General features: G+C 50.7%; 1 protein-coding gene across 4 annotated transcripts; it reads right to left on the bottom strand.

The window, feature by feature from the left end:
- Nucleotides 1–865: 865 nt before the first annotated feature.
- LOC123117876 (protein NETWORKED 1D) lies at nt 866–9,692 on the bottom strand. 4 transcript variants are annotated; one of them, XM_044538558.1, is made up of 7 exons: nt 9,417–9,692; nt 8,778–8,843; nt 8,376–8,664; nt 4,880–7,612; nt 4,644–4,795; nt 2,531–4,498; nt 866–2,203 (listed from the first exon to the last, which is right to left on the bottom strand). In XM_044538558.1, exons 3-7 carry the CDS (start codon nt 8,473–8,475, stop codon nt 1,097–1,099), a joined length of 6,060 nt encoding a protein of 2,019 aa, XP_044394493.1. In that variant the 5' UTR covers nt 8,476–8,664; nt 8,778–8,843; nt 9,417–9,692; the 3' UTR covers nt 866–1,096. The 4 variants fall into 4 exon arrangements, with proteins under 4 accessions (XP_044394493.1, XP_044394500.1, XP_044394480.1 ...); XM_044538565.1 differs by having other exon boundaries at nt 2,531–4,477; XM_044538545.1 differs by having other exon boundaries at nt 4,644–7,612.
- Between the last annotated feature and the right edge of the window lie 7,863 nt (nt 9,693–17,555).

The raw sequence follows: 17,555 nt of genomic DNA, 5'->3' as shown, positions 1-17,555 counted from the left end.
GCTCTTCCCCGGAGCTTTCATGGACAGATCAAGCACAGAACCTGTCGGCGACGGTGACGTACCATAGAGGGGCGGCGAGGCATGGTCGTCACGACGCGACGGTGCGAGAGGGACGTCACGCAGGCCCCTCCCAAATGGCGCGGACGGCGGCGGCGCAGCGTCCGACGACGAGCTCATGGTGCCGTCGCCACGCTCGCCCACGCCGGAGACGAGGAACCACCTCGGCAGCGACGATGAACCAGGGGAGAAGGGAGAAGCAGGAGAGTGGCTCGGTTCGGCAGCGGGTGGGCTCGGTCGGAGCGGGTGGGCTCGATCCGACCAGGTGGCTCGATCGGACCAGGTGGGGGATCTTTTAATAACTGCCAGTTTTGCAAAAAAGAACCATGCGTGCATGCGTAATCGAGCGGCTGGGCACATGTGGCAGTCAATGCACACTTGGCATCGGTTGACTCGAGCCAGCTCAGCGCATACATACACAAAACCGTATAATGGACCGTAGATGACCCCCTAGAACAAGTTTGGTGACTGTACTTTGGGTATTTGTAACCATAGGGACTAAAGCTAACGTCAACGCAAGTAAATGGACTTGTAGTTAATTTTTTTCTCATATAAGAGTGAAGCAAGAGGCCCTGATAGACATATGTCATATGGGCCAACGCCGAACTCAGCGTGAAGCGCCTCCGTCGCGTCGGCAAGATCCCCAGTGGTGCGAGAGCGGCTGCCAGCGCTGGGAGGGGAAGAGCAGCACACAGCCTCTTTGCGCTCTTGGTTTCGGTGGGGGTGACAGCATTTAGCGTGCAAAATCTGATGTCACCCAGATGATGCATACAAGGTAAATAAAATGCCTTCTTCTCAAAAAAAAAGGTAAATAAAATGCCTGATCCATCTATATCTCATTGATGCCGAAGAAAATTAACACATTTTACTCGCACCGACAGCTGAAAAAAAAAATACTCTAGATACACAAGCTTATTCTGAATACTAACATGCTAGCTCAATTACAAAGGGGACACGCGCCTACTATAAGTATGGTTTTCTCTTTTTACAAGACGAGAAAGGTTTTCTTATTTCTTGCCGCCACGGCAACGAAAAATGGTCATGGCTCAGTCCTGGATTTAGAGCGCACACAGCCGCAGAAGGGCGACCTCTTCTTCTTTCCACGGTGGTCCTTCCTCCCGTAGAGATAATCCTTGAGGAGCACCCGGGTGCGCTTGTCCGACACCTTGAGCCTTGTGTACTCGTGCTCTTCTTCCAGCTTCAGCAGCACGTACTGTATCTTCTGAAGCTCCAGCTCCAGCCTCGCCACGTTGTCCGACCCTTTCCGCACCTGCTCCAACATCTTCCTCTTGCTTGGAAAACCACCTTCCCGCTCCGCATTCATGCTATCCGACAGCGCAGGGTAATTCTCAGCCTTCTTTGCCAACTTGCTGTTGAGGTTCATCTGCTCCAACACCAGCCCCTCCGTCTCGCGCAGCTGAGTGCTCACGCTCTCGTATTCCGAGTGCCCCTTGGCCGGGCCACCCATCTTCCGCTTCAGTTCCTCGATGCTCACTTGGATGCTCGCCAGTCTCTGCCCATCAGAAGCGAGCCTCTCCACCACATTCTTGCCCCATAACTCGTCAGGCTCTGCTGAAGACGACATCTCGAGCTTGTTGATGATTCCCAGGTCTCTTCCCCTTGATAGCTCCGACCAAGGGTACTCGCTCTTCACCTCCTCAACCGCCTCTATGTCGTGCTCGTGCTCGCATGACGACGACTTGGCTGTTTGGTTCTTGCACGTCCTCTCTGCAGCCTCCCATAGCTGAAGCATCTCATCGTCCACCTCTGCGTTCGCACCATTGCCAACTCCAACTGGGTACGATGAAGCTTCTGTACCGTATGCTGGATAGTAGGTTGATATTTCGTCGAGTTCAATATCCTTCATCATCTGGACCTGCTTCCCTTTGGAGCCCTCACCGTCTTTTTGCTTCTCCTTCTCAGAATATATTTCTGAGCTGCCTTTTGTTTTAAGCTCTTGGATTTCCATGTTTACTGCCATCATCTTTGCAGTGGAATCGGTCGACTCCTCATCTCGACGGCACTTGGAATCCGATATAACCACCCCAAGTGCTTCTATTCTTGACATTAACTGCTTTAACTCCAGAGTTCCACCGGCAAACCGATGAGACTTTGGGCCAATCTTGTCCTCTTGCATACAGGTTTCCTACGGTGACAAAGTGACACATGTATTGTGCATGAAATTAGTACAAATATCCAGCTACAAAATAAGATGACACGAGGATGTGCAGTATTGAAGATAAAATATGGATTTGCTTCATCTTTTAACTGTGATTTTGTTTTTATAATGCTTACTCAACGATGAGTACTATAGTAGTGCAGGAATAAGATGACATGCCACCATAGTAGTACACGATGCTTACACATCAAGGATTGATGACCGATTAGTGTTATAGCAGTGCAGGAATGACATGAAAATAACATTGGGAGCCAATGCCTACTAGCCTAATAATCAAGGATGGATGAATATTACCTCTTTGCATTCTGTGCTGTAGGGTTTTGACAGAGAAAGAGCATCTTGCTCCAGCAAACTGATATGATTAGACAAAGATCCGATGAGTGCTAGCTGCATGCTCAGTTCTGCATTTTCTTCCTGCATGTCGGTTACATTTTTCTGCAGAGCCTCAATATGGGCATCTCGCATGGAGATTTTATTCAATATTAATTCTTTTTGCGCGATTGCACTAATTTCAATAGCCTTGGCTTCCATCATAAACTGTAGTGCCATTTCTTTGTAGACTGCGACATTCACAGAAGAGGTTACTGTCTCACCTATCAGCAGAAGAGATTCTCTTTCATGTTGCTCAACCTCTTCCGACATGAGCTCATGTGCAGAAATCAAACTCTGCTCCTTCCTTTTCAGAATCCCAGCATCCATTTCAAGAGTTTCATTTGCTTGGCGAAGTAGTAAAATTTCACCATCCTTGGTAGTGCCCTCCTCGGTCAGGATCACGATTTTCTTCTCAAGTTCTCCTTTCACCACTTTAGCACCTTCAATGGCAACCTGAAGCGCCCCAACAACTCCACATAATTCCCGGTTCTTTGCTTGCATGAGCTGAACATTCTCTTCTGCTTCCAGTAGCTCATCATCCTTCTGCATCAACTGCACCATGCAACTCTCAAGTTCAACAGCCAATTCCTGGGAGATACTTCTCCCCGCGTTCAAGTCAAACTCTAAGAGGATAAGCCGAGTCGTGAGAACTTCTGTCAAGTAGACTAAATATTTCTTGAGGTAATTGTTTTCTGATTCAAACAATATAGCTCTTGCACTCAGCACTTTGACTTCATTATCAAGCTCACCCTTAACTAAACTCAGCAACGCCGTCTCATCGGTAAGAGATACCAATGCAGATGCTACCTCATTATTATGGCCTCTCAAGAACAAAGACATGTGTTCAAGCATCATGCATTCTCTAAGAGCAGTACCGTTCTCGTCCTCCAAGGCATTGTACTTCTCAATTAAAGACTGGTGTTCCTTAGACAAGGACTCGTTTTTCTCAGCCATGTCAGTAATTTTATCTTGCGAAGCCTGGTAGGACTCTGCCAAACAAGATAGCTTCTCGTGTAAAACTAATGCTTCAATCTTCTGCAGATGATCCCTTTCACTGTTATTTTGTAGCTCTTGCCTAAGCTGGTCATTAGATTCCAAAAGTTGGCAATTTTTAATTTGCAAAGAAATCAATTCTGTTGCTTCTCTCTCTACGTCTTTCTCAAGGGCACACTTCTGCAAGTGCAGATCTCTGAACTCCGTTCCTAGCTGCAACATGACAGTCGAGAGGACTGAGAGCTCAGTGTACATGAGAGTATTATCATCTTCAATTTCCTCTTTATGTTTCAGAATACTGGAGGTTTCATCTGAAACAGACTGTAACAAAATTTCGTCCTGAGCTATCTCAGCAGGTCCTAAATCTCTGTCAATGTTAAGGACCTTCATGTGGTGTGAAATCCCTTCTCTTAGTCTCCCATTAAGCTTTAGCAATGTTTTCCTCTCCGATTCATGGTATCTGGCTTTATCCTCCAGCTGTGATATTAAAATCTTCGCAGCATGATTTTCCAATGCATACTTTAGACATTTGTTTAAAAGAGCCACATACTCGTCTTTCGCATAAACCAAACTACTCTCCAAGGCCACCACACTAATAGAAGCTCCCATGCTTTTTTGCTCTTCCTCCTGAAGCCTCTCGTCCATGTCATGGATTTTTTCATGGAGAGAAGAAATCTGCTTCTCTAGGCTGTTTGCATGCATTTCATGTGACTTCACAGCATTTTCATACTCTTTATTAATTGTTCTCAGCAGACCCTTCAGTTTCCTTACTTGATCATATACAAGATCCTTCTCTCTTGACAAAGATGTGTGCTTGTCTTGAAGATCAGAATGCTTACTTTCCAGGACTTTTGCAACCACTGTAATGTTCTGTAGCTGAAATGAAAGAGGCACTCTCTGTAGTTACGAACAAGAACTAATTTTAATAAAAGAATATCAATAAGAACATCTTATCAAGACTACCATGGATATTCATCAATATCAATTTCCACTACAAAATAAAACAAAAGGTTGAGTTTGTAGTGTTGGTTAAAAAATTTACCTGAGAGAACAAGTTGTTTTTTTCTGCAGAAAGAGCTGAGTTATCTGCAAGCTGAGCCTGGCATGTTTTTTCAGAATCTTTCAATTTTATTCCCATGTCTTCAAACTCAGCTTTCAGACCACATAATGACATCTCTAATGCAGAATTCTTCCCTGAAATAACAGCGAAACTTTTACCAAGGGTGTCTAGCTCTGATAGAAGAGCATCCTTTTCAGAAACACAAGTGGAAATCTCACCGTTCAAAGAGCTTTCTGAAGACTCCAACACTTCTATCTTCTCCCTCAGTCCTTCAATTTCAGCATTTGCATCCGAAACTGAGTTCTCCAACACTGAATATTCTTCAGATAGTTTCTCCATCTCTTGAAGCTTTTCTGAGAGAAGCACCTTTTCAATCAAATTCTTTGCATACACCTCCTTCAGTTTTAAGTTTGTAATCTGCAATTCCTCTATCAACATCTGGTTTGCTGCTGTGCTGTCTTTTAGAGCATTCATCTCATAAGCCAGAGCATGGTGTATCCCATCAAGATTTTCCTTCTCCTCTCTTTGACGAACAAAGTCTCTCCGAATAGCCTCCTTTTCACCTATATGTGAACCCACTTCAGCCTCAAGTTTCACATTCAACTCCTTTAATGCACCCAATTCACAATGCAGGTCTTTTATTATAAGCTCAGCAGAAAGATTCTGTTCACGGAGGATATGGATATCTTTCGTATGCTTGTTTACAATGTTCTCAAGATCCATCTTAATGTTCTCCACCTCGCTTAATTTCCCGGTCAGCTCCTCAATGTCCATGGCCAACTTGTTCACTTCATCCTGAGATTTAGAGTGAAGATCCGTCACTAAGAGGAGAGCTGCTTCACATTCAATACGCTTCTTGGTTTCACCATCTAGGCTCGTTTGGAGTTCAGCTTGCAGTTGTGAGAGTTCAGATTCCAGATCGGATACTCTCATCGAGGACTCCTGGTTCTTAAGAAGGGTTGCATCTTTTTCGGTGTTTAGAAGTAAGATGGTGCTCTTGAGTTCAGATGACAAGTTCTCCAACTCATTCGATTTGCCATTCAGCTTCTCAATCTCTCGATGCAGCCTACTCACTTCTTCCTGAGACTGAGAATACATATTCTCCATTGACCTGAGAGACGTTTCAGCTTGCACCCTCTTCCCAGCTTCGTCTTTCAAAGTCAACTCCAGACCACTGACACTTTCACTCATCTGTCCGATTTCTAGCTCCAGTAACTGCATTTTCTGTTCAGACTTCTCCAGTTTCAACTTTGTCTCTGAGAGTTGTAACTCCAAATCAGATACTTTCTCCAGAGACTGATGCTGTTGAAGTAGTGATGCATCCATCTCAGAGTTCAGACCTAAAATGGTTTTCTTCAATTCTGTTGATGTATTCTCCAGATTTAACTTTTCATTTTCCAACTCACTTAGCTTCTTTATTGTCGTGTCAAGATCTTGTGTCAGCCTTTTCACTTCTTCCTCCAACTTGGAATGCAGACTCTCTGACATGAGAAGAGCTGCTTCAGTTTGTGTTTGCCTATCGCTTTCATTTTGTAGCTGGCCATGAATACTGTGAATTTCCTCTCTCTTCCGTTCCACATCTTTCATCAGGATATGCACCTTATTTTCGTTAACCTCCAGCTCTGACTGTGTATTCATTAGCTGAGATTCCAGAACAGAAACCCTTTCCACAGACTGCTGGTGTTGAAGTAGAGCTCCATCCTTCTCAGCACTTAGCTGTGACATGGTGCCCATAATGCTTTGGATTTCATTTCGAAGTTCACTCCTTGAATCCATCAGTGAATTTATCTCACCGCCGAGTTGTTGTATAAGCAGTTCGGAAGAGTGATTTTGTTCAGTAAGGCTCCCGACTTCCATCTTCAGCTCACAAACAGCGCTCTCCAGGTGCATCTTGCTCTGCATGAGCTCATCTAAATTTGCATTTGCCATCTTGATCTCTATAGTCAACCTTTGAACTTCTTCCTTAGATTGAGCACCCTCCTTTCCCTTGGAAAGAAGAGCACTTTCAGCATGCATGCGCTTTTCATGTTCCTCCTGAAAGCTTGAGTGGAGATTTTCCAATTCCTTAAGCTTTTGATCAAGCTCTTGTTGCTGTAACTTCACCTTTTGATCCAAAGCCTCAAGCTCAGACTGTATCATACTATTACGTGATTCAGCACTATTTAGCTTTTGAACTTCCAAAGCCATTTCATCAGTTAGCTTCTTGAGGTCACCCTGTGCCTTAGAGAGCTCAGACTCCAAAGCAGATAAACGCTCAGTGGACTGGTCATACTGCAGAATAGATGTATTTTTGTCAGAATGCAACTGAGAAGCAGTATCCTTCTGATTTTGGATCTCAGTTTCAGCTTTCTTTGCCCGCTCTGATTCCAACAACATCTGTTGTTTCAGATTCTGGTTCTCAGCTAATAGCCTCGAAATCTCTTCTTGCATATTTAATATTCCATTGCTGATATCCTCTTTCCCTTTAACTTCTGGGCTTTCAAAATTTAGGCCTTTCTGTGCTTTTCCATCAAAAACAGCACGAGGAGCATTTTCAGCACCGAGTGACAAATCATTGGACTGCTTCAGACTTTTTCGGTTTGACAATGCACTGGTTTCCTGAGAGTGTGAACCATTCCTCTTGGAGTTATGATCATCTGATTCATATGTTGGACGGGAGAATGTAGGCATCTCTGGAGTATGTGGTTCCACTTCTTGGCCAGCAGAAGAGGGTGACTCATCCATTGATGGCATCTGATTTGGGAATACTTCAGAAATTGTTCTGTGAGCCTGTCTAAGTGCCCCGGTGGCTTGATCGTACCTTTCTGCTAATGCACGGTATGCTCGATAAAACTCCTCCACTTGTTTCATCAACTCTGGGCGTTTCTTGTAGTACATCTCCGCTCTCCTTGCAAAAGAATCAGCATCTTCATTGATAAGCTTGATCATGGCTTTAACCTTCGTGTCCATATCTGTTGCACAAAATGAGATTAATTTTGGTCATGAACCATAGTATATAAATAAACACAGGGGCGTAATTCAATCACTGCAACAAAATGTTCTCGTACAAATTTTCAATTATTCAAAGGGTAGAGAGATATAAACCAACAATGACTTTGTTATATGACTACCGTACAGAACTTTAGGTTTCGAACTATGAAAAATTCAGTTCAACTCCCACCAAGAAACAGCAAAATGGGAATTGGGATACCTATGAAGAATACCACATGAAACATTTCCAGATGAGAAGGAGCTTAAACTGGCTAAGATGAGAAGGAGCTTAAACTTCTCGAGAAACATTTCACATATATTACGAAGTAGTAGTCTTTTAGGAAAAAGGAGCATTCCATATTAAAGCAGAACCTATGGGCGTATATGCAATCAATAGTTCAAAGCCTAGCATCCAATTACTTGTAGGAAAATATGAAGATGACACAGGTCACACTATCATAGAAGATCATATCAGGTCATAAATCAAAACTTTGAGAGAAATTAAAACGCTAGAAGAGACATCATGTGCCTCGTGGCAGCTAGAAACACCTGATGATTTTATTTTAAATACTCAGATCAACTAAAGGACTACGGGTGGCTTGTGTACACACCAACCACGAGCGTTGAAAATGTAATGTGCAACTGAGAGAACCTAGTAACATCGTCTTGCTAATTTGATCAGCAAATATCCAAAGAATACCGATGATAACTTCATTTGGTAGTTAAACAGAGCAAAAGGCTCACCGCTGAGATTTTCTTGGAGCCATTTGGAGTTCTTGGGGCTGATATGGCTAACCCACAACCATGAGTACTGCCTTGAGTCATGAGCAGACACAGCCGCCATTGATGTGAGAAGCAAGATGCCACTCTGAACCAGTAAGTAATACCTCACTTCCTCGGTAGAATGCAATATATCACTCCAAATTATGAAATGCCACAGTTTCCCCACTATTCTGGATGGGGCAGCAAAGAATTATCTGATGCATCTGGAAAGGATTGAGGAACTTCCGGTGAAATGTTTAGCTGTTTTTACCTGGACAATTGGAGAGAAACGGCACGGGTAAAATAAAATAAGCATGCTGCATACAGAAATGAGCAACATAATTGTACAGCTCTCCATGGCCCATGCGATGTATTAGTACTTACAGGTGTGAGGTCTGCGATTGACTGGAAGAACACAAAGATAAATGAATAGTTCTCACCACGCTAAAACTGGAAGAAAGAAGAAGACAAAACGTGTTAGGTAATTGGATTGGGGGAGAGAATATTCTGCATAATCACGCAATTAGACTAGCCAGCGACCTTACTTGTAAACAAGAAAAACAGAACAGTCAGTAGAGTCAGAAAGCAATCTCACCAAGAATTGAAGTGGGACGAAAAAGGAACTCCAAAAGCAAAATCAAGCCAGGAGAAAAAAAATCGCACGGAAAAAGAAGTGCGATGCTACAGCAGCAACCTCTGCAAGCAGATCTCGCACGAAACAGACAATCGAACAAATAAAAGGGACGGACGGAATACATAAATAAATCACACGATACACAGCGGCGAGGATTGCCAATTATACTGTTCTTAACACCAGCAGGCAAGAAAGAGAAACCGCTAATCAACTGCCCGTCAACACCAAAAATTCCGCGGCAACGACGAGTCGCCGAGCATCCAAAGGCAGCAAGGAAGATGGATCCTCGAAGCGTACCACACAATAAAGAAAACAACTACAGGGTAATGATCGCATGACGGGAGAGAAAGAATCGAAGATCCAATCTTGCCGCAGAGAGAAAAACATACGAGGTGGAGTGGGTCGACTCTCTGAGGAGAGGATGCCGAGATTCCCCACCAAAGCTGCCTCCTTTCAACCTCCATGTTCTCACCCCATTTCTTCTCAGTTTAGGTTCCTGTCGGGACTCTGGACGCTTGCCAGTGTGGTGCCAAGAAGAAAAGGCACAGCAGGAGGAGGAGGGGGAGGCGGCGGTAGGTCCCAACGAACGAAATGAAAAACAGTGGGAGTAGGAGAGATTTCAGTGATTTGGTTACTTGCCTTATCGTGCTTTTTTTCTTTTGAGAATATAATAGTGCACCATGCTGGAGTAGGAGTAATTCTTTGGGGGAGAAATTCAGGGCGTCATAATCGTTCGGGATCAGCCATTTTGAGGACAGGTCAAATTTGTGTGTGGCGAGGACGGGGCGTTCACCCGTTGGCTCGGCAGCTGAGGTTGTTGCCAGCCCACCCGAGTTTAAGTCCCAGCTTAGACGTGTGGTGCTTGCGGAGTTTCTTTTATAAATAAATGCCAACAAGGGTTAACCTTGGGTTGGTCTCTTTTTTAAAATTTGTGTGTGGGCTTGATTTGAATTTTGCAAGAGACATAGGCACTTCCCTTATTTTTAAGACAACGCTAGGCAGCGGACGACCGACGCCAGACTCATGTCCGATCGCATCCCAAGTGTATGCTGTTTGTCTACCAACTGTTGGATCAGGCCTCTATTTTCCTTGCGTCATTTTTTCCCAAATCACACCAGCGAGCACGGGAGGAGAACAATGGTGTTTTCGCGCGGGGGGGGGGGGGGGGGATGCGCGAGGCCTCGTCATTGACGGTGCTTGCAGCCGCCGTCGAAGCACACACCATAGATGTTTGTATCCCTCGCATCGTTGGCTTCCTTTGCATCTCCTGTCGTGGACGGGTCGCTAGCAGGAGCCCGCGGAAACCATGTGCCTCGTTGATTACCCCGTGTACTTTGTCAGCATGGTGATGAGAGACGCACATGCACACTACCCAATGCAGTAGAAGCTCCTCCTGGAACTCTTGGTCGCTTTCAGAAAGTTGCGCCACTACTTTCAAGGGCACCCCATCAAGGTCGTCTCCGCGTACCCCCTGGAGAAGGTCCTGCACAGCCCTAACACCGCGGGCCGAGTTGCCGAGTGGAGCATCGAACCGCAAGCATTCAAGTTGGAGTTATGCACCACTAGGGTCATCAAGGGGGCGGCTCTCGTTGATTACGTGGCGGGGTGGACAGACACTGGTGAGGAGGAGCACCACGAGGACAAGTCCCTCCTGCCTGGGGACAAAGCGTCGGTTGGTTGGGTCATGCATTTCGACGGTGCCTTCTCTAGGCAGGGCGCGGGGGCTAGGGTCATTCTCGTCTCTCCAGCCGGTGACAGGCTTTGTTACGCCATCCAGCTATGCTTTATGCATGGCGAGAAGGTCTCCAACAACATCACAAGTATGAAGGCCTGATTGCCGGTCTCAAGGCCGCCTCTGCCTTGGGTATGAAGCGCCTTACCATCAAGGCCGACTCTCAACTCATGTTCAACCTCTCCAACAAGAAATACAAGCCGAAGGATGAACACATGGCGACATATCTGGAGGAGGTACGTAAGCTCGAGAAGCGTTTTCCGGGTTGGGAGCTACAGCACATTCCACGCGGCATTAACAAGGAGGCCGACGACATCACCAAGCGGGCATCCCACCGAGAGCCTCAAATCCCCGGCATCTACGAGGAGAGGCCCTTCGTGCCATCAGTCGTCCCCTCTGCCGCTGGCGCAATGCTGCTCCGTGAGGAACTTTCACCCACACCACCCACAGGTGCGCCGGACTGCGGCCCGACATCCGGGGCCCGTCTGTTGTTGGTGTTGGAGCCTCAGGCAGATAGCTGGGTCGCAGAGTTCAAGGCCTACTTGCTCCACAACACCTTGCCAGAGGAAGATGTTGAGGCAGAGTGCGTGGCCAGGCAGGCCACGGCTTACTGCCAGCAAGACGGCGAACTGCACCACTGGTGCCACAATGATGTCTCACTGCGATGCATTTCGGCAGAGCATGGAAGTGAGCTACTAGCTGACATCCATGGGGGAAACTGTGGGCACCATTCTTCGTCACGCACTCTCGTGGGGAAGGTGTTGCGCAGTGGGTTCTACTAGCCCACAGCGCTTCGCGACACCACCAAGCTAGTCTAGTCCTGTGAAGCTTGCCAGTTCCGCACCAAGCAGATACATCAGCCCGTGCAAGGGCTTCAGATGATCCCGCTCTCTTGGCGCTCCGCCGTATGGGGGCTGGACATACTGGGCCCTTTCCCTCACGCGGTGGTCGGCTACTGGTACCTCTATGTCGCCATCGACAAGTTCACCAAGTGGGCAGAGGTGGAGCCTGTGCGCACCATCCCGGCGGGCTCAACCATCAAGTTCATCAGAGGCCTCGTTAGTCGGTTTGGCGTCCCGAACCGCATCATCACTGACAAAAAGGTCATGGCGCCAACAGGGACGAAAAGGTCATGGCGAACTGGTTTCCCATGGCACTCAAGGACGGTGCCCGCACCTGACTCCTGAACCTGGCTCCTGGCACGATCTCCTCCTGGGACGAGATGCGCACCCGCTTCATCGCCAACTTCCAGGGCACTCGCGACCGCCCGTCGGCCGTGGGTGACCTGCATCGCATCAAGCAGCAGCCTGGCGAGACCTTGCAGAAGTACATCCAGCGCTTCAAAAACGCTCGCCTCAAGATTCCCAGGGTGACTGAGGAGGCCATCATTTCTGCGTTCTCTGATGGTGGTCGCAACATCAAGATGAAGGAGGAGCTGGCAATCCATGAAGATCTATGCACGTCTCTGGAGCTGTTCAACCTAGCGACCAAGTGCGCAAGGGCTGAGGAGGGACGCCTCTCCCTTCTCGAGCTCCCGGCAGCGGACCCAGAAGAGAAGAAAGCCAAGGCCAAGGATGTGAAGCGCAAGGGAGCAGCTGTGCTCGCAGCAGCCGGACACCAAGCGCGGCAGGGACCAGCCGGAGTCGTCCAAGGGCAGCCGGTACTGTGTGTACCACGATCTCCACACCCACAACACCAACGAATGCCAAGAGCTCAGGGCCGTGCGAGAAGGCCGCATCGGTCGACGCCCCAAGCGCAACGATCGGGGCTACGGCCGAGGTGGAGCAAGAGGTGGAGGACTATGGGACGACTGTGGCCCTCGCCAAGGGTGGCGTGACCGACCTCGCGAGTGTCGGTGTACAAAAGTAGGGGCCTAGCTTTTGACCCCTTTACTTGTGCATGGGCAGTCAGAGTCGCCTGCCACGACCGCACATGAGCAAGGCAAGGGAGGGAAGCCGGAGAAAAGCCAAGGCCACAGGGACAAGCAAAGCAAAACAACAAAGGACCAAGACCACAAAGGTTGCACGGGCAATACAGGTTGCCCCGGCAAGGACCCTTGCCGAGGGCAGCCTCAGCGGCCCCGGCAAGATCCTTGCCGGGGCAGCTCGTCCACACCTACTGAGCGAGCCACCTTCGAGCCCACCAACGCTGAGCAGTCGCGTCGGGACAGGGTTCGGGAGGCACCACTGTGGTGGCATGCAGATCTTTGTGAAGACATAGAACAATCAAGATCAAATGGGGATAGGAAGGCGGCCGTCCCCACCGAAGAAACCCACAGGATCCCCCGGCAAGATCCTTGCCGGGGAAGCTGGCGCGCGCCACCCGGCAAGACCGTCGCCAAGCATCCAGGCAAGGCCACCCGCTAGGCCCGCACCAGCCAGGTTCCTACTATCGTTCGTACGCAGCCGCCAACCCAACCAGCTAGGCAGGCACCTGTGTGGCGGCATGCAGACCTTCGTGGAGGCTCCACCACCGCGCCACCTCAGCTGCCTGCCTGCCTACGTGGCGCTGCATGCGTTGCTGGCCGGGGCGCGTGTGGAAGCCAGGAGGGGCGGCGACGGACGGGACGGGCTTCACCCCCGTCCCCCAATAAAGTGACGGACACCTAAGCCCTGCATTTAATGCATCTTGTCCTGTAATACTAGCGATAACCTCGCAACGTTGTAGCACTCTCCACCTCCTGTGTGCCACTGTGGCAGCCCCTTTTGCCTATAAAAGGAGGCCCATGGCATATTGAGAAGGGATTCGGCTCTTTTGAACCTCACAGCACCTAGAGCTAGTTCGAGGTCTCAAGAACACTAATACAACCACCAAAGCAGGATCGTAGGGTTTTGTGCATCTTTGCGGCCAAAACCTGGGTAAATCCTTTGTGTGCCATCCCCTAGTCTCGCTTTTCTCACGATTCCGCGCCCCGCAACAGCAGAAGGGATTCCCATAGGTGTCGTTTCCCACCGACATCTTTGGCGCGCCAGGTAGGGGGGCAGCGCTATTGCGAGAATCTGGTCTAGCAGTTGGCCTAGCTGTTCTTCATCGCCATGGCTCCTAAGAAGAAGACGACCACGATGATCGGTTCATCCGGGACCAAGTTGCCGGCACCGGTGCGAGCCAGTAGCGGGCCAGTCGCGGAGAGAACCCGTGGCGCGGCCCGCGAACATCCACATTACCCTGGCGGTTCAAGCATGGCGAGCGACGCCGTTCGCGCGCCAGGCGATGAGCCACCGATCGCGGGTTCCAGAGACGGAGTCGGGCCCCCCGCAGGCAGCGCGGGGCCCTTCAGGGGTGCCGCCGTCCCGCCAGGCGGCGGCACGGCGACCTCCAAGACACCAACACCAACGCCCACGGCGCGCTCCTCTTAGGTTGTGTGTGACGAGAAGCGTCACCCTGCCGGAGATCCTACGCGCCACCCTGGGAAGAGTCTCGTGCGCCCATCACATGAAGAGGAGGGCCAGCGTGCGCACCGGGGTGCTGACGGAGTAGGCGAACGGCTGCGGAACCGCGACGCAGCTCCTTCTAACATAGTTAGGAGTCGAGGTGCATCGCGGTCCACCCAGCTTTCGCCGCCACCCACGCCAGCGGAAGCCCTAGCACGCGCACAACTGCTCCTCGATTTTCCTCCCGCCGTGGAGAAGCTTGACGATTGGAGGGCCACCGTCCGGAGCCTCGTCGGCATCGCCAACAACGACGGGCCGCGGCTGGCGGAACCTGTCGGCCGTCGCTCCGCCGGGCTGCCACGTGCTAGCGGAGACCACGCCGGAGGCGACGCGGCCACGGTGTATTCCCTGCCTCCATTCCGACCGCCCCAGGCGTGAGCCCGCCACGGCGACGCTCGTGATGATATCTCCATCGTGTCGTCCGACCCGCGAACCAACCGTGATCAGCGCCAGGTCCTCCGGGAGCGGGCTCACGAGGACGCTCGAACTACGATCGAGCGCCGACACGACGCGCGCCACCAGTCGGACAGGTGGGTTGGACCCGCTGCGGACCACCCAGCGCCGGGAGGCTACGGTGGCCTACCTTACGAGGTGGGTTGTCCGGCCTTCACCCGTGAGCTGCGGCAGTTCCAGTGGCCCTCCCACCGTACGTTCAAACCTGACGTTGGTGAGAAGTACAATGGCAAGACCCACCCGTCAGAGTTCCTCAGCATCTACACCATCGCGATGCAAGCTGCTGGGGCCCGCGACGATAAGGTGCTTGCCAACTACTTCCCGTTGGCACTCAAGCCTAATGTCATGTCATGGTTGATGCACTTGCCGGTGGATTCCATCTCTTCTTGGGCGGATCTGTGCCATGAGTTTGTTGGCGCCTTTACTGGAGGTCACCAAGCTCATGGCCAGGCGAGTGACTTACACATCATCCCCCAGAAGGAAGGAGAAAACCTGCGCAAGTACATCCAAAGGTTCAGCCGGGTGCAGTACAACATCCCCGATGTTCATCCCGCCGCCGTGATCAGTGCGTTCCATCAGAACATGCGCAATCGCAAGATGCGTGAAGAACTGGCGATGAACAAGGTTAAGGATGTGGCCGAACTCTATGTTCTGGCCGATCGGTGCGCTCGTGCCGAGGAAGGAAGGAAGTACCCCGGCGAAGATGCCGGTGCGGAAACCGACTCCACCGGCGATACCGCCACCCCAACAAAGAAAGGCCGACACCGTAATAGGAAGCGCAAGGGCAAGGCCGTGCTTGCCGTTGAGGGATCCGACGACACCGGTACCACCAAGAAGACCAAGGCAAGCGACCCCGGCAAGGAGGTTGCCGGGTGTGACGCTTGCTGGGCCTTGGCGGCTACCGATAAGCCAGGAGGCTCCGACAAGCAGTACTGCAAGATCCACCACACCAAGGGCCACGATCTCCAAAACTGCCGGCAGGTAGAGCTGCTCGCCGAGAAGCAGAAAGCCGAGTATGAGCGGCGGGACAAGGAGAAAGGCCCAGATGGTGCCGAGGGATCCGGCAAGAAACGTGGCGGCCAGGGAGGCCGCCGCGGCAAGGATAATCAGCACGAGAGGCCCGCCCGGGGCCGCGACAAGAAGCAGGAAGATGATGATCATGACGAGGACGACAAGTCCGGCGACGACGAGTTTCAGAAAGCCACAGAGGCCATGTGCGTCGATGGTGGCACCTCACTACATACGTCTCACCCCCAACTCAAGCAGTGGGAGTGTGAGGTCGCGCACGAAAGCCGCTGAAATGGTCCAGCACTCCCATCATCTTCGACACCGAGGACCACCCTGACTGCACCACCACGGTCAACTGCTTGCTGTTGTTGGTTTCACCGACAATCCGCAACCTCAAGGTGACGAAGATGTTGGTCGACGGCGGGGCCGGCCTGAACTTAATCTCGCCCGTTGTGGTCAGAAGGCTGCAGATCCCTGATGAAGACCTCGAGGATACGGGTACATTCCAAGGGGTCAACCCGGGGAGGAGCCAGCCGAAGGGGAAGATCACACTGCCCGTGATGTTTGGAGGCGAGCTGAACCACAGGACGGAGAGGATTGTCTTCGACGTGGCCGAGATCCCCTTGCCTTACAATGGGATCCTCGACCGCCCGGTGCTAGCCAAGTTCATGGCGGCTTCACACTACGCCTATAACATGCTGAAGATGCCCGGGCCGATGAACATCATCACCGTCCCCTCCGACAAGAAAGATGCACTGATCTGCGCCGACCAACTCTACCGGGAAGCAGTTGCAGCGGCTGCCGCTAAGGCACCCGCTCCTGCCGACGGGGCCCCGGAGGAGAAGAAGACCGACAAGATCCCTCGCACCCACTCCGGCAAGCGCACCTCTTCGGGGTGTCGCGCTTCCGTTGAGAACGTGCCAGAGAGTTCCGCCGGCAAGAGCAAGAAGTCCAGGGCTGCACCACCAGAGACTAAGAAGGTGCCCGTCAAGGAGGATGGCACATGGGGAGCATTCACCATAAGCTCCACCCTTGACGGCAAATAGGAAAGCGAGCTCGTCACCTTCCTGCGGGCGAATGTCGATGTGTTTGCATGGCAAGCCTCCGACATCCCCGGAGTTCCCAGGGAGGTGATTGAGCACCACCTTGCTGTCTGTCCTCACGTGCGGCCCGTCAAACAGAAGGTCAGGAAGCAAGCTCTAGAAAGACAAGAGTTCATCACGGAGGAAATCAGAAAGCTAGAAGCGGCAGGCTTGGTGAGGGGAGTACTCCATCCGACGTGGTTGGCCAATCCGGTAGTGGTGCGCAAGGCAAATGGGAAGTGGAGGCTATGTATTGATTACACAGACATCAATAAGGCCTGTCTAAAGGATCCCTTCCCGTTACCACGCATCGACCAGATTGTTGACTCCACGGCTGGATGTGACCTGTTATCATTCCTTGATGCCTACTCAGGATACCACCAGATCTTCATGACGAAAGAAGACGAGGAAAAGACAACATTCATCACCCCATGTGGTATGTACTGCTTTTTACGAATGCCCTTCGGGTTGAAGAGTGCTGGCTCGACCTTTGCAAGAGCAGTCCAAATTGGTTTTGAACCCCAGCTACATAGTGGTCAAAACCAAGGACAAAGCAACACTTGTGCAAGATCTGGAGGAAACATTCAGGAACCTGCGCAGGATCAACCTCAAATTGAACCCTGAGAAGTGTGTCTTTGGCGTCCCGTCCGGCAAGCTTCTCGGGTTCTTTGTGTCCCAGCGCGGGATTGAAGCAAACCCAGATAAGATCAAGGCCATCGAGCAGATTGAGGCACCCAAGCGGATCAAGGACGTGCGTCGGCTCACTGGCTGCGTTGCTGCCATGAGCCGGTTCATCTCCAAGTCCGCGGAGCATGCCCTTCC

This window comes from Triticum aestivum, chromosome 1B (assembly GCF_018294505.1).
Source record: "Triticum aestivum cultivar Chinese Spring chromosome 1B, IWGSC CS RefSeq v2.1, whole genome shotgun sequence".
NCBI classification, from domain to species: Eukaryota; Viridiplantae; Streptophyta; class Magnoliopsida; order Poales; family Poaceae; genus Triticum; species Triticum aestivum.
This window is presented reverse-complemented; position numbering and strand designations above follow the sequence as displayed.

What these genes read in the sequence shown, in the direction of transcription:
- LOC123117876 (XM_044538545.1), bottom strand. Translation starts at nt 8,475, where the DNA reads ATGGCGGCTGTGTCTGCTCATGACTCAAGGCAGTACTCATGGTTGTGG. An exon ending in AAAACAACTTGTTCTCTCAG is followed by an intron (nt 4,499 to 4,643) that starts GTAAATTTTTTA and finishes TCGTAACTACAG; the next exon opens with AGAGTGCCTCTTTCATTTCA. An exon ending in ACAGCACAGAATGCAAAGAG is followed by an intron (nt 2,204 to 2,530) that starts GTAATATTCATC and finishes TTGTCACCGTAG; the next exon opens with GAAACCTGTATGCAAGAGGA.